The sequence below is a fragment of the Leptopilina heterotoma genome, unplaced genomic scaffold, assembly GCF_015476425.1.
Source record: "Leptopilina heterotoma isolate Lh14 unplaced genomic scaffold, ASM1547642v1 Lhet_60, whole genome shotgun sequence".
In the NCBI taxonomy this organism is placed as follows: Eukaryota; Metazoa; Arthropoda; class Insecta; order Hymenoptera; family Figitidae; genus Leptopilina; species Leptopilina heterotoma.
The window spans coordinates 7,219,902-7,235,404 of NW_025111138.1; the positions used below are offsets into that span (position 1 = coordinate 7,219,902).

A 15,503-nucleotide genomic window follows, 5' to 3' on the forward strand; every position below is an offset into this window, starting at 1 on the left:
TCCGACCTAAATTTTTTACGATTTTTACGATTCTTACATTTTTTACGTTTTTTTTTACATTTTACGACTCTTACATTTTTGACATGTCACATACGTAAAAAAACATTGTTATAACTGCGCAACCCAGTAAATACTATATGTGTTATTTAAAAACAATAAACAACATTGTAATAATCAGTTTTACTTAAGAAGAAATCTAATAATATCATTGTTACAAGATATATAATTATTCAGCTGTCAAGACAGCACGTGATACAATCGTGGAGTGCAGTTTGTTTCCTTTGTTTTAATACAGCAACTGTTGGGATTTACTGAATTTATTTACTTTACTCTGTAAGTAAATTATTTATTTCTTCTCATGTCTTCATTTGTTCTCTTTTTGTTAAAATTGGTAAACGCTATTTTAAATTAAACATTTAGGGAGTTTTGATTCATTGTTTCCGATCTTCGTTAGAACAATTTGACTTTTCGTTTCATAAGCTTTTAAATTATTTACGCCTATTACAAGAGATAAAAAAAACAAATGTTTTCTATTTATCTAATTGATGGAAAGACTTTAAACTTATGATGCAATTGTATTTGTAGATCAAGTGATTATAATAGAGAATTGGATTAAACGAACTTTTAATACACCTCCAGGCGCAGTTGCACTTTATATCGTCTCCGATTGGTTCTAATTAAATAGAATTGACATAAATGCAATGGTCTCAAAATGATGATGCACAAAAACAGTTTTAGAACAAAAATACCACACCCGTCTTGCCGTCATTAAAAAAAAAACGCGTGAAATTTTTTCCTCACTTTATATTATTATTCTTGATAAGTGAGTTTGTGTCTAGCGCTTGACAATGACGATGAGGTTAACATTTATTATTAGAAAGTTGAATTTTCCGCTAAATGTGACGTTTAAAATATTCTAAATCCTATCAATTATATATCGCACACAAAAACAAAAAAATTAAATGAAGGAATGAAGTGTTTGGAAAAATTCTTAAATCATGACAGAATTGTCAAGCAATCCAATGACAATGTCTGGGATACAGGAAATTATCGAATTAGCAAAATTGTTACGACAAAACGGTGACAAAATATTAAACGGCACCAGTAAACTCTCATTATCGACGACACTTTTGCATAACCTAAATCATGAATTCCATCAAATTGTCAACGAGGCAGAAGATATTGAGAGTTCCTTTCAAGTTTGTAACAGTTCAAAGAATGATGTTTTTCGGGACATAAAGTTTCTACATGATTTTGTGCAAAAAACGATTGGATTAAAAATCACCTGTAATCTCGCCGAAGCAAAAGTTGACATTGATATCAGTAAATTTCGACACTTAAAATATTTGGAGTTGCAGAAAGTTTGCATTGAATTAACGAAAGGAATACAGAGTATAAGGGGACAATTGGAATGTGTCATTTGTGCTGGTGGACGAGGAGTTAGCAGTATTGGTCACTTGTTGGGTAAATATTTTGTAAACATTTTGTTTAAATTTCAAAATATCAAGTAAATTAATCTCTGGTTAATATAAAGCTGTATTTTTGATTTTTAATTTGATTATTAATTTTTAGCCGCTTGTGGTGGAGATGCAGGTGTTGGATTTGTTTGGAATTCACTAAATCGACTTTCTTTACCCTACAATACCTTAACTGGATTAGATAAATCCCTCGAACTCACTCCTTGGCTCCAGATGTTGGATTTAAGTCATAATCTGATATCAAAAGCATCTGAAATAGATTGTTTACCGAGTTTGAAATACGTTAATTTAGGATTTAATAAATTAGAGGCAGTCCCTCCTTTTCATAAGGCGACGTTTCATACGCTACAAAAATTAATACTGAAGAGCAATTATATTGACAATATTAAGGGTATGTAATAAATTTAAATTTAACAATAATTATAAGAATAATATTATTGATTTTTATTTTATTCTTTTATAATATTAAATATTGTAAAAATAAAAATATAATTTTTATATTTTTTATTTATATTTATATTTTTTTAGATAATTTTTCATTTTCTTTTAATAATAAAGTGATTATTTAATTTCAGGTTTGCAAGGACTTGAAAACTTGGTTGAATTAGATTTGTCCTACAATTGTTTAACAGAACATTTTAATTTATGGCCTTTGGAAACAATGTCAGGACTCTTGTGGGTATCGTTGGAGGGCAATCCTATTTCTTATCATCCTAATCACAGATTACTCTCTTTAAAACACCTACATCCGTGTTTAAGTGGCACTAAGGTACTGATATTTAAAAATTAAAATTCTTTCTAGCGAATTCAAGTCAGAAAATTCAAATTTTGTTTTAAAAATCCACAAGTTTTGAAAATTTAGATAAACGAAATATTTTTTATTAACAAAATTTCATAAATTACTGATTGCAATAAAAATTGAAAATTTTAATCTTTAATTAAGAACTTTAATTTCTATGTAAAAACTAAAATTACATTTAGAAACTTTATAATTATTTTTTTTGGTAGTGATTCAAATATTACAACGAAATATTATTTTCGGGCATGAAAATTAATTTATTTCTATTTTTATAATTTAAAAAACTCAAATATGTAATTTTTAGAAATAATTAAATTTCAGAAGAATAAATAAATAAAAAAAGTTTAATTCTTTTGTAAAAATAAATAACAAGCATTTAAATATTTATTTAACAAAAATATTGATGGTTTGAATAGTTGAATTTATAAATAAGTGAGAAGTCAGGGAAAAACAAAATTAAATTTTTGTGACAATTCTGAATAAGATAAATGACGTTTTCGACTTTTTTCGTCGGAAAAGTTTTTGTTTTAATAATTTATTAAAATTTTTAATTTTTTTAAATCCAGTAAAGCGACTTTTTTTTGCACCTGAAAGTAGATTCGAGGCCTGTAATAAAAAATTAATTCAAAGAAGAAATAAATTTTTCTTCATTTAAATATTCAGAACTGCAGGATCACAAAATTTAACTACTTGTAATGATTAGTTTATGATAAATTAATTATTATTTTATTATTTATGATTAATAATTTCAACATATTTTCAATTATTTTCAGTTCGTTTTGGATCGATTGCCACTTACAAGATCGGAAAAAATTCTAGTGTCGGAAAATCGAAATTATTCTATTAGATCAATAGGCGCCGTACCTAGAGAATATTTTTCAAGTGTATCAGATTTTGCGTCCGACAATTCATTTGCATCGTTAGAGGCATCATTTTGTGATGATAGTAGTGAAAAGAGACAGTCCTTTGATGGAATGGACAGTTTAAGCACAAGTGTCACAAGCATAATGAAAAGTAAACGAAAGCAAACTGTAAAGGAAGCTATAATAGCCGAAGAAGAGCACGACAAGGAAAAGTCATCCGGAAAACCCGCTTCTCTATCCAGTTCTTTTATGGGTAAATTTCAGTACAACCTTTAAAGTTTATACTTTATTAAAAATATTATTTGTTAATTTTCTTTTATTTATTTATTTACTTATTTTTGATACTGTATTCTATAGAGCAGTACTATGTTTAAAATCTTTTTTTTAAAAACAGAATCATCCATGGAACATTTGGAAACAAAAAGACAGATTCTCGCATTGCGGAAACAATTTGGAGAAAATAATTGGTTGAGTCATCGTGCTGGAAGTGTAATTCAGAATATTATGGGAATTGATAGTGTAATAGACGTAGTGCCTTCAAGTTCACCAATACCTTCGATAAAAATTCTCGATTCACCGCCAAAATCGAATCAAGATGAAACAATCAAAATTGAGGATAAAACTGAAGAGTTTGATGAAACTGTAAATAATGAAAATGAATCACAAAATGACGGAATTGCGATAATTGAAACTAGCAGTAAGGAGCAGAATGAAGAACCTATTTACAATCCAGAAGAAGGTAAACAAAAATCACAATTGCATTTAAGTAATTTTTCTTAAATTAATCCTCTTTTTCAGAATTGGGCGATTTGTATTTAGTTCAGAAGAAAAAGAATGAAAATGATCTGGAAGAAGTTTTTCTAATAGTTACTAACGAGTAAGTTTTGTTTAACTTTTTTCTTATTAATAGCTTACGCGTCTACTTTTCCTTATTTATTATTAGAGCTTTTTTTGCCTGGAAGAAGTTTTTCTAATAGTTACTAACGAGTAAGTTTTGTTTAACTTTTTTCTTATTAATAGCTTACGCGTCTACTTTTCCTTATTTATTATTAGAGCTTTTTTTGCCTTTTATCTTTTATTAAAATTAAATATTTTTCTTCAGGGAGGTGAAGGAAAGAGATTACATCACCGGGAAATTGAAATTTCGTTGGTCGACAGAAACAGTTTTGTCGTGTGTTATTGGCAGAGGAACACCGACAACTGTTAATATTATTTTTGACACAACACGCAAAGATAGACAGAACAGAACCTATTTAGTGGAAATTGATGACGCAAAAGTAATGTTTGATTTTATATTAATTTTAATATTTAAATATTATATTTACATTTTATATAATTTTATTATTTAATAATATAATTTTATATAAATATTTACTATATTTGGGTTCGAAATTATATTTCGATAATTACTTCTATTAATTAAAGACAATAAATTTTTGTAGAAAATTGTCAAAACTCTAAACGAGAGAATAATAACGAGGTCGATAGAATTAAAAGTCTACAAGTGTATGAAATGTTCAACGCACTTCTCTCACGACACGGAAATCACGACTGTTTCCATGCTACCAGGTACATTATTTTTATTACTCTACACACAAAATTAATTTTCATATTTGACAATATTTTTCATCATCAAAACTTATCATTAAAAATAATTTAATTCTTGACAAGATTTTTATTAAAATTCTTTAAAATAATTAAAGTGTTTTGAAGAATTTATTTCAATTTTCTCGAAAATAATGGAGTTTTTTTTAATAACTTTTATTGAAAATTTTGAAAGTAATTGAATTTTTGGAAGATTTTCTTTTAAGTTTTTAAAATAATCGTGTTTATCATTAATAATTTCCCTATTAAATAAAATTAAAATTATTCATAAAAAATTAAATTCTTTTAAATAATATTTTTAGAGTTTTTGTAAATAAATACATTTTTTAAAAAGAATTTAATTAAATTTCGTAAAAATAATGTAATTTTTAAAAATAATTTTAATTGAAAATTTTGAAAATAATTGAAATTTACAAAAAATTTTATTAAAAACTTTTGAAAAAAATTGAATTGTTTAGAAAAATTTTATTACAATTTTAAAAAATAATTGAACCTGTTAGAGAATCTTTTTAAAATTATCTTGAATATAATTGATTTTTTTCCTAGAAATTTTATTAAAATTGTATTGAAAATAATTGAATTTCTCAGAAGAATTTTATTATATTTACAAAAATAATTGAATTCTTGCGGAGAATTTTACAATATTCATAAAAATAATTGAATTGTTTCGAAGAATTTTATCTGATTTTTTGAAAATAATTGAATTTTTTGAAGGAATTTTATTAAAAATTTTGAAAATAATGAATTTTTGAAAAGAACTTCATCAAAATTGGTGAAAATAATTGAATTTATATTAAAATTCTTTAAAATAATTGATTTTAATTAATAATTTAAAAAAAAATTGTATTCATTAATTCAATAATTCAATAATTAATTATTTCAATTTATAATTATTAACTAGTAAACAATTTTTTTAAGGATTAGGACCTCCAAAGTGTCCTGCCTGTCAAAGCGCTCTAGTTATTCAAACAGACGATTTCAACACTCCAAATGCTGATAATTCCAAAAATCAAGCAAAATCTGAAGCCGAGGCGCAAAAAGATATTCTGGAAGGCAATCTAAAACATTCTGAATCGCAATCAAGTATAGGTGAGACTTATAATAATTCAAATTCTCTACAGTGATTAGAAAAAAAAGAGAAATAACTTTCGTGGTTTTTTCTATCACATCTTTTTCTTTGCATGAAGTAGTAATTTAGTATTAACCCTCGATAATTATTGTAGATTGTTTAGCTATTTATTTAAAGCAGTTTTTTATATTTCTTGTATATTAATATTTGTTACTAATACTAAATAATAGTTTTGTAAATTTTATAAAAATAATAATTTACAATTTCAATTTTTATAAAAATGATAATTTTACTATTTTGTAAATTTTACAAATTTTATGAAAATAATCATTAGACTTGCAATTTTATAAAAATGATAATTCGTAATTTTATCAATTTTATAAAAAGGATAATTTCATGAGTTTATAAATTTAAAGAAAAAAAATTATTTCCTAATTTTATAAATTTTACAAAAATGACAATTTAAATTTATTAACTGGTTAATATTAATAGGTGTTAATTGTTAATTAATAAGGTGTTTTTTTTCTTCTGCCTTTTTTTCTTTTGGTTTTGAGACTTTTTTTCTGAACATTAACAAAACTTTCAAAAAAAAAAAAAATTAATTGTAATAGATAATAATATTTTTAAATAATAATTTTATTTGCTTAACAAATCATGAATTTTTTGCTATTAAATTCCATTGATTAGAATGTAACAAACTAATACCCAGTACAGGTGGAACTAAGGGTGGAGCTATAAACACCACCTCTTCTCTGGTGAACAGTGACTTAAAACGTCGAAATCCAATCTGCTGTAAGCTTTAGTCACAATAATTAATTCTAAAGCACATCGAATCTCTTTTTTTGTTAAATTTTACCTAATTTATCGTCTCTTTATTGTTATATCGTAAATTTAATTTCATAAATAATTTTTCACATTTTCACTTTTAAATATTACACATTATTTTTCATCAAGCATGATAATCATTCAGCTTGCTCTCTTCGGATGTAAATATTTGTAAGAAATTCATATTCATTCGATTTAAAAAAATTTCTATTCTTACCATCACTTTAAAGTTATTTAAAATATCGATGTATTTATTTCTTCACTGTTTGTAAAACTATTTTTACGTTTTATTAGCTTTTTCCATTTATTTCAGTTTTTATTAGCTTATTTTTAATTTTTTTTCTTATTAGTTTATTTTTAGTTTTATTTGTTTTTATTATTGGATTTTTTTAGTTTGGTTTTTTATTTTCATTTTTATTTTAGTTTCGTTTTTTAGTTTTTTTCAGTTTTATTTATTATTTTTTTACTTATTTTCATATAATTTACAGTTTTAGAAAATTTTTAAAACTGAATTTGTAAATTATTGTCAAATATTCCGTATGGATAACACTAAATTATTATTCATCATCTACGATCATTTCTTGTGAATTAAATAATTTCCCACTCGTTGGGAAATAAATTTCTAATCAAATTTTATTTCAATAGGTTCAGCGGCAAGCCTCGAAGATTCTAGGGAATCAACACCGTCCGGAGGGACGACGGCTAAAAAATCTGAAAGCGACATTGAAGTTCTGAGCAATCCAAGTCAAAGTAGCATCGAAGTCCTGGATGAAGGTTCAAAGTAAGATGATTTCAAAAATTTACATCAAATTTAATCACAGTAAATCTATTTTATCAAAAAAAGTTTGCAAATTTTCAAGTCGAAAATATTTTTTTTTTATTTTTTGTCACTAATTTAGTGCACGAATTAATAAAATTAATAAAATTAATGAAATTAATTAAATTAATTAAATTAATGAAACATTAAACGACATATTAAAACGTACAGGTCGAATTTAACACCAAAACGAAAAAGATCCGAAGGACAACGCAATGCAGGAGAATCTTCTGTTATAACAAATGAAATAATTCCTATTATGGCGGGTCTAACAGAAAGTAGTTCATCAGGTTGGAATTAATTAATATTATTAAAATTAAAAATTGTGCGAGAAATGTTAATTATTAATTTCCCCCTGTATAACTGAGTGAATTTTATTCTTTGTCTCTGTTTGCAGGCTCTATGACTGACAGTGTGTGTACAGCTTATGAAAATAAAAATGTCAAACTATGCGATATTAGTGAAATGTCGCATAGTAACGATAATGTCGACAATGATGCTATTAAAAGCCAAGAAATTGAAAAAGAAACAGTTTTTATGCCTGTTACAAATTTGACATCAATGTTAGGAGGTGAGAGATAAATGAGACATCACTAATATCGCATAAGGTGTTAACTAGCTTTGCTGTTTTGATAACTCTAACGTTTGCTAGTTAATATCTTATGTGTTAATCTCTTGGTTTTTTATTTTAATTTATTCTGTTAATCATTTTACTGATTAGTATTGTGATTTTACTGTTTAATTTTTTAATTCACTATTTTACTGTTTATAATTAATTCACGATTTTACAGTTTTACTATTAATTTACTATTTTACTGTTTCACTGATAATTAATTGTCGAAAACGTTTCTTTAAATATTAAACTATTAATACGTTTCTAAATAGATTTTTTAAAATGAATTAAAAAATGTTATTTAGTAATATTTTCAAATCTAATAATAATTCACGATAAATTTGATTTTCCTTTTAGAATTGCTGCAAACTATGAAAATTGGAAGTACGAAGACAACGCCTACAAAATCGGAGGAGAGTACTGAATTTATGGGAAGTGACGTTCATTATTCGTACACGGATTTTAATAGTGTAGACCACAGAATTAAACTTCATATAATTTTAAATATCTTCGAGCAGGAAAAAGAAGAACTTGTCCTTTTATTGAGGGTAAACAAAACTTTCATATATTTTATTCATTTTTTTCTAATTTTCTCATAATAAAATTATACTTTTATTATTAAATATCGTTATAAATATTTAATTTATTGTTATTGTTGTACTATTTTTGACTATTTTTGTATTTTTAGTCTAAAAGTCTTCTTTTATTTTAATTTCAGGCTGAAATTTTCACTCCAGCATCATCAAAAACATTTCCAGGTTGTTTAGTTTTGTCCACGTCTAAAATTTACATTCTCAAGATTTTTGGACCCGAAGGGTAAGAATTTTCAAGAGTAAAATTTATTTGAAAACTAAAAACAATATTTTTCAAATTTCGAAATTTTCAATTTTCTTTTTACCGTTTTTTTTTTAATAGAGAAGATCCTCAACGTTGGTTGAAAAAAGAATCGAGTTGGACAATGGATAGACTACGCACGTTTGCTCCACTACCTTTTAAACAAGGTCTTTTGGTGCAATTGGAAATGCCAAACAAAAGTGTCGAGGAAATTCAAAATTTTACTCTTCTCTGCATTCTTCAAGATTTTCAAAGAACTTCAAGTTTTTTATTTTATCTAACTGGTGAGAAATAAGAAAGAAAAATTTGTTAAAAACAAATTAATTTTATCTTTGAAAAATTACACTTTAGAAGAAATTTTTCTTCTAGTTAATATGAAGGGGAAGGAAAGGAAAATTTATTTCTAAATAATGTAAGAGAAAAAAGGGAAATTTGGTTTTAAATAGAACTTTTGCTGTTTTAGAATTGAGTTTGCCGGCAAGTTGTGAGGTTGAATTCATTGTGCCAGATCATTGTAATTTATCGATAAAAAATATGCTATTAACATCGAAGAATCATCGAACAAGCGATCATGTTCGATTGCTAGCGATGTTTTCGTCAGCTATTGCAAAATCAGAAAAATGTACAACAAAATTAAGTACCTCTGGACTTGTCACCACTTCGTCGACGTTAATAATGTTGGAGGATAATTTACAGTGGCTTTTGCCGGATTATAATAAAACTCCAGCCATCGCGGTAGAACAAGCGCTTAGCAATTTAATAGCAGTGGTAAGAATTTATTTTTTCAAAATATAATTTCTAACGCACGTTTTTCTATACACTATAATACTTTTTTTCTACTGCAGTTTTTTAATAATATAAATATAACAATAATCTTTCATAAATTAAAATATTAATTCAATGAATAAATTAATTTTCTTCTTCTATATTAATAATCGTTGTATTCCGGTAAACTGTTCCCAGTTTGAACTTATTTGCTTTTTTCTTTCCTAAACTTTTCTAATAATTTTTCTTTTTAAAATGTTTTCATTTTCAAAATTATTGAAAAATCATTGAATTTTATTAACATTTTCAAAAAATAATTAAATTCTTCTTAAAATACAATAATTTACTGCAATTTTTTAAAATAATGTATTTAATTCAAGAAACTTTTTTTAAAATTAAAAATAATTGAATTCTTTCGAAGAATTTTATTAAAATTTTTGAAAATTCTAATTAAATTCTTTTTAAAAATTTCTTTGAATATTTTTAAAACAATGGAGTTTCTTTAATAATTTTAAATTGAAAATTTTGAAAGTAATTGAATTTTGTATCAGAATTTTATTACAATTTTTAAAAATAATTCATTCATAGAATTTTAACAATTTAAAAATTTAGAAAATAACTGAATTCTTTCGAAGAAGAGATTAATAATTGTAATTCCTAATAAGTTTACTATTAAATTTTATTAAAATTATTGATATAAAATTAAATTCTTTTAAACAATTTTATTAGGATTTTTGTAAGTAACTAAATTTTTTTGAAGAATTTCTTTAAGCTTTTTGAAAATAATGTAGTTTTTTTTAATAATTTTAATTAAAAATTTTGAAAATAATCGAATCAAAGAATTTCATTTCAACTTTTTAAAATAATTGTGAGTTAATAATTATAATTAAAAATTGGATTGATGAATTTTATTGAAATTGTATTGAAATTTGAAAATAATTGAATTTCTGAGAAGAATTTTTTTGTTTATAAAAATAGTTTAATTTTTTAAGAATTTTACTATTATTTATAAAAATAATTGAATTGTTTCGATAAAATTAGAATTTTAAGAAATAATTCAATCTTTTCGTTAAATTTTAATTAAAATTGTATTGAAAATAATTCAATTCCTGCAAAGAATTTTACTAATTATAAAAATAATTGAATTCTTCCGAAGAATGTTATTATTTATGAAAATAAGTGAATTTTTGCAAAGAATTTTACTATTTATGAAAATAATTGAATTCTTCAGAGGAATGTTATTGTTTATGATAATAATTGAATTCTTGCGAAGAATTTTATTAAAATTTTCGAAAATGATAAATAATAATAATTAATTATTTTCTGGTTTAATAAATAAATCTTAATTCAACAAACTAAAATCTAAAAATTACTCATTAAAAAAATCTATTTTTCAGGATATAGAAATTGACTCGAAAGTGGAAAATGGAAGTGCAAAGCTCAATTTGAGTTTCTCGGATGAAATGGCAGGCTTGGAAGAAACCTGGATATTGGAATATGTCTCAGTGGGTGCTGCCGAGTCTGTTGTAAATTCTATTCAACTACCATGGGAGGAACTATTTTCAGTTCCATTGCAAATAGAAACAAGAATACTCAACTCGACGAAAAATGTTGAAAGATAAGAGTATAGTAAAAAAAAACCCCCGTATAGTTATATTTTCTTTCTAAACAATGTCAATTTTTTAACAAAAACATTTTAATTAACAAAAAGTTAACAATTTTACTTCTACACTAGAACAATTTGCAATTTTATTACACATTTTTATTTATAAATTTAAAAAAGAAATTATATATTGTAAATTAATAATATTGTAAAAAAAAACTAATTTCTAAAAACTAATTATACAAAGAAATAGTTTTTCTCCAAAATAAGAAAAACTACAATTTTTCTAAGAAAATTCTGTAATATTATTGCGACTGTGATATGTGCGTATAAAATCATATATGTAGATATTTTTAGTCCAATTAACATTTTATAAATGTGTCTATATAAAAAAAATTTTACCGAAAATTTGTCATAATAATTATCAAACTGGAAATTATAATTAGAATAAAGTTTTTGTTTTCTTTTGAAAAAAAAATTAATGGAATTTAAATCCTTTATAATTTTTCCACAAAATAGAAATAAATAAATATTCGATATTACATGGATTGTATAGAAATTGAAAAATAGGTCAAGAGAAATATTATTGGCACATGTTTTCATTTGGCGAATACAAGTTACATAATCGGATATTTTTAAAATTTCACACCTGCAAAGCTTAAATAGTGCAGAGGTAGAATATGCGGCGAAAACACGCCAAATTATCTCCAATTTTTATAAAATAACGAAAATCGAGTGTTTTCACAAATTTTCTCTATAAAAATAAAATATGTTTGTAATTTTATTCTCTTTTCTTCTGGGTACGATTTAAAATTACTTTTTTAGTTTTTTATAAATTTAAATTATTAATTTCTAAAATTATTAATTTCCCTGAAAAATTTATTATTTTTAATATAGTTTCGAGCATTGTTACAGACGGACATCATTTTGGATATAGTAAAAAAAGTGAGTTTAATTATAAAATAAGTAACAAAAACTAATTAAAATAATTAATTTTTTTTACTTTAGATCAACATTTATGGATGAAAGATCACAAAACATGTGCTGGAAAATTACAATCACCAATTGCTTTATCAACAAGTCAGTCTATTTCGCTACCATTGCCGGCTTTGGAAATGATTGGCTATCATGATTTTTTGAAGAATCCTTTGAAATTAGAAAATAATGGCCACTCGGGTAATTTGAAAATAATTTTCGAATTAACAGCAAATTATTTTTATTACACACAAAGATATCATTTTTTTGGATTAAAATATTTAGTGAAAGAAATAGAAAACTATTGTTTTCTATTTTTTTCACTAAATATTTTAATCCAAAAAAATAATTAGATTTTGATAATTTTCAATTATTCAAAAATATTTTTCTCCTGATCAGTGACTCTAACACCCAGCATCGATTCAATAAATAAGACAATTTCCAACAATCCCTATATTTTCGGAGGTTTATTGAGTCCTGGCAAAGATTACGAATTCCAAGCCCTTCATTTTCATTGGGGCAGAAAAAATAATAGAGGATCTGAACATTTACTGAATGGTGTGCGATATCCAATGGAAATGCATTTAATTCACAAAAATACAATTTACGAAAATATGGAAATTGCTTTAAATAATTCGGATGGACTTTCGGTGATTGGAGTCTTTTTTCAAGTAAAAATAATAATTATCTTTTTCAAAAATTGATTGACAAATTGTAACATTTTAAAAAAAAGGAACCTTCAAAATTGTTTCCAATTTTAGAAAATAACGAAAGAAAAATTTCAAAATTAAATCCGAAATGATAGGAATTAACAAAATTTGTTAATTATTAAAGTTACAGGAAGAAGCTAATCCACGACTTGTTCCAATTTTGAAAGTTTTACCAGATCTTCAGTGGAATAATAGTCAAGTTTCTGTAAATTCGTATTTAACTCTATCATCCCTAATGCCATCAAATGTGGAAGTATTTTACACTTACAAGGGATCATTGACAACTCCTCCTTGTAATGAGGCAGTGACTTGGATCATTTTTCCCACTGCTGTACCAATATCCCTTCGACAAGTATAAAACTTTTAATAATAAAAAAGCCAAAGTTCCATAATTATAAATTTATAATAAAACTAGTTTTTTTTGCCATATTTTTACTACTTTGTAATATTTTGCCATAATTTCTATATTATAATAGAAATTATATTAATATCAAAGTAAGAATTAGTTACTTTTTAAATAATAATTTTTTTTCCAGGGAAAATTAAATTATTTTCAAACATTTCTTTTAAATTCACAGGAATTCAATTATTTTAAATACAAATTAATAAATTATTTTTAATACAAATTAATAAATTATTTTAAATACAAATTAATAAATTATTTTTAAAAATTCACTTATTTTTTTAAATTTTTCAAATAATCAATTATTTGTAAAAATAATACATTTTTTCTCAGGTATTCAATTATTTAAAAAAGTTTTAATAAAATTCTAATCAAGAATTCAATCATTTTTAGAAATAATTCAATTGTCGATTTGATTTTCAAATTTTTTTTATAAATACTTTACAAGAATTCAATGATTTTTAGTACAAAATCATTGAATTCTTGTAAAGTATTTATAAAATATTTATAAAATATTTATAAAATATTTATTTTTTCAGTAGAAAATCATTGAATTCTTGTAAAGTTTTTATAAAAAAATTTCAAAATTAAATTAAAATATTAAATTTTATTAAAATTACTCACAGAGAATTAAATTCTTTTAAACAATTTTATTAGAGTTTTAGTAAATAATTACATTTTTTTTTTTTTTTTAAAGAATTTTATTAAATTTCGTAAAAATAATTAATTTTTTTAAAGTAATTTTGAATGCAATTGAAATTTACAAAGAATTTGATTAAAAACTTTTGTAAACAATTGAATTTGTTTAGAAAAATATTATTAGAATTTTTAAAAATAATTGAACCTGTTGGAGAAATTTTATTTAAATTATCTTGAATATAATTAAATTTTTTCCTAGAAATTTCATTAAAATTGTTTTGAAAATAATTGAATTTCTCAGAAGAATTTTATTATTTACAAAAATAATTGAATTGTTTCCAAAAATTTTTATCAGAATTGTTGAAAATAATTGAATTTTGATTAAAAATCTTAAAAATAATTAAATTTAAATAATATTTTTAAAAATAATTGTTTTCTTTCGAGAAATTTTATTAGAATTGTATTGGAAATAATTGAATTTCTTCGAAACATTTTATTATTTATAAAAAAAATTGAATTCTTGCGGAGGGTTTTATAATTCGTAAAAATAATTGAATCGTTTCGAAGAATTTTATCTGAATTTTTGAGAATAATTGAATTTTTTGAATGAATTTTATTAAAAATTTAGAAAATACCTGATGATTTTTTAAAAAGAATTGAGTTTATATTAAATTTCTTGAAAATAATCTAATTTAATTAATTTTTAAAAAAATAATTGTATTTTTAAAAAAATAATTGTATTTTTTCGATAAATTTAATTAAAATTGTATAGAAAATAATTGAATTTCTCTAAAGAATTTTATTATTTATGAGAATAATTAAATTCTTGCGAAAAATTTGTTTTGAATATAATAAACAAGAATATTATTACTAATTATGATTTTACTAAATTATCATTAATGGAAAAAAAAATTTACAGCTGAATAAATTTAGACACCTCTCAAGTGGCGAAGGATCATTAGCAGACAATTATCGTCATGTTCAAGGCATAGGACGTAGAAAAGTTTACGTAAGAAGAATTGATGCAGGAATTATGAATAAAACGAAAATACCAAATTTAGACATGACAAATTTATCCTGGTACTGGGAGTAAAAATAATTTCCAAACAACTCTCTCAAAATGATACTGTGATATTAATTAAAAATTATTCAAACTTATATAATATATATTTTACAACATAACACATATATTTTAATAAATGTTACTCCTTTCATTCATTATAATTGAACAAAATGTAAAAAATAATAAAATCTTTATCAAAAATTAATTATATATTTGTAAATCAATCAAAAAAGAAAAAAAAATTATACGAAACTTATTTTTACAAAAATATAATATGTAAATTCATTTTTAAAATGAAAACAATCTCGAATGAAAAACATTTCGAAATATAAATTGTCAAAAATATTTTTTTTAATCAATATTGTAATTCAACTTAATTGATAATTATAAAAGTAGTTTTCTTTTATACTTTAGTAAAGTGTGTACTTTTAGTACAAGATTG

The 15,503-nt window shown here is 23.5% G+C and overlaps 2 protein-coding genes across 6 annotated transcripts; both read left to right on the plus strand.

Annotated features, from left to right (window-relative positions):
• The first annotated feature begins 68 nt into the window (after window positions 1-68).
• LOC122509542 (serine/threonine-protein kinase 11-interacting protein) lies at window positions 69-11,416 on the plus strand. Of its 3 annotated transcripts, none has more exons than XM_043623702.1 (19): window positions 69-333; window positions 586-1,464; window positions 1,573-1,869; window positions 2,054-2,247; window positions 3,051-3,393; window positions 3,535-3,879; window positions 3,939-4,017; window positions 4,243-4,417; window positions 4,583-4,709; window positions 5,664-5,834; window positions 6,529-6,606; window positions 7,285-7,420; window positions 7,628-7,746; window positions 7,854-8,027; window positions 8,427-8,617; window positions 8,788-8,885; window positions 8,985-9,187; window positions 9,367-9,671; window positions 11,066-11,416. In XM_043623702.1, the coding sequence occupies exons 2-19, from the start codon at window positions 999-1,001 to the stop codon at window positions 11,288-11,290; spliced, it is 3,726 nt and encodes a 1,241-aa protein (XP_043479637.1). In that variant the 5' UTR covers window positions 69-333; window positions 586-998; the 3' UTR covers window positions 11,291-11,416. The 3 variants fall into 3 exon arrangements, with proteins under 3 accessions (XP_043479637.1, XP_043479639.1, XP_043479640.1); XM_043623704.1 differs by having other exon boundaries at window positions 640-1,464; XM_043623705.1 differs by lacking the exon at window positions 6,529-6,606.
• Window positions 11,417-11,447: 31 nt separating this feature from the next.
• LOC122509545 (carbonic anhydrase 2-like) lies at window positions 11,448-15,350 on the plus strand. 3 transcript variants are annotated; one of them, XM_043623709.1, is made up of 6 exons: window positions 11,448-12,071; window positions 12,169-12,216; window positions 12,280-12,447; window positions 12,646-12,917; window positions 13,081-13,308; window positions 14,918-15,350. In XM_043623709.1, exons 1-6 carry the CDS (start codon window positions 12,041-12,043, stop codon window positions 15,089-15,091), a joined length of 921 nt encoding a protein of 306 aa, XP_043479644.1. In that variant the 5' UTR covers window positions 11,448-12,040; the 3' UTR covers window positions 15,092-15,350. The 3 variants fall into 3 exon arrangements, with proteins under 3 accessions (XP_043479644.1, XP_043479645.1, XP_043479646.1); XM_043623710.1 differs by having other exon boundaries at window positions 13,087-13,308; XM_043623711.1 differs by having other exon boundaries at window positions 12,646-12,896.
• Window positions 15,351-15,503: the final 153 nt, after the last annotated feature.

Bases quoted from the DNA above. Each gene is read 5' to 3' on its own strand.
- LOC122509542 (XM_043623702.1), top strand. From the start codon at position 999: ATGACAGAATTGTCAAGCAATCCAATGACAATGTCTGGGATACAGGAA. The intron at 4,018-4,242 runs GTAAGTTTTGTT...ATTTTTCTTCAG, and splicing joins TTTCTAATAGTTACTAACGA to GGAGGTGAAGGAAAGAGATT. The intron at 8,886-8,984 runs GTAAGAATTTTC...TTTTTTTAATAG, and splicing joins AAGATTTTTGGACCCGAAGG to AGAAGATCCTCAACGTTGGT.
- LOC122509545 (XM_043623709.1), top strand. From the start codon at position 12,041: ATGTTTGTAATTTTATTCTCTTTTCTTCTGG. The intron at 12,918-13,080 runs GTAAAAATAATA...TAATTATTAAAG, and splicing joins TGATTGGAGTCTTTTTTCAA to TTACAGGAAGAAGCTAATCC. The intron at 13,309-14,917 runs GTATAAAACTTT...AAAAATTTACAG, and splicing joins TACCAATATCCCTTCGACAA to CTGAATAAATTTAGACACCT.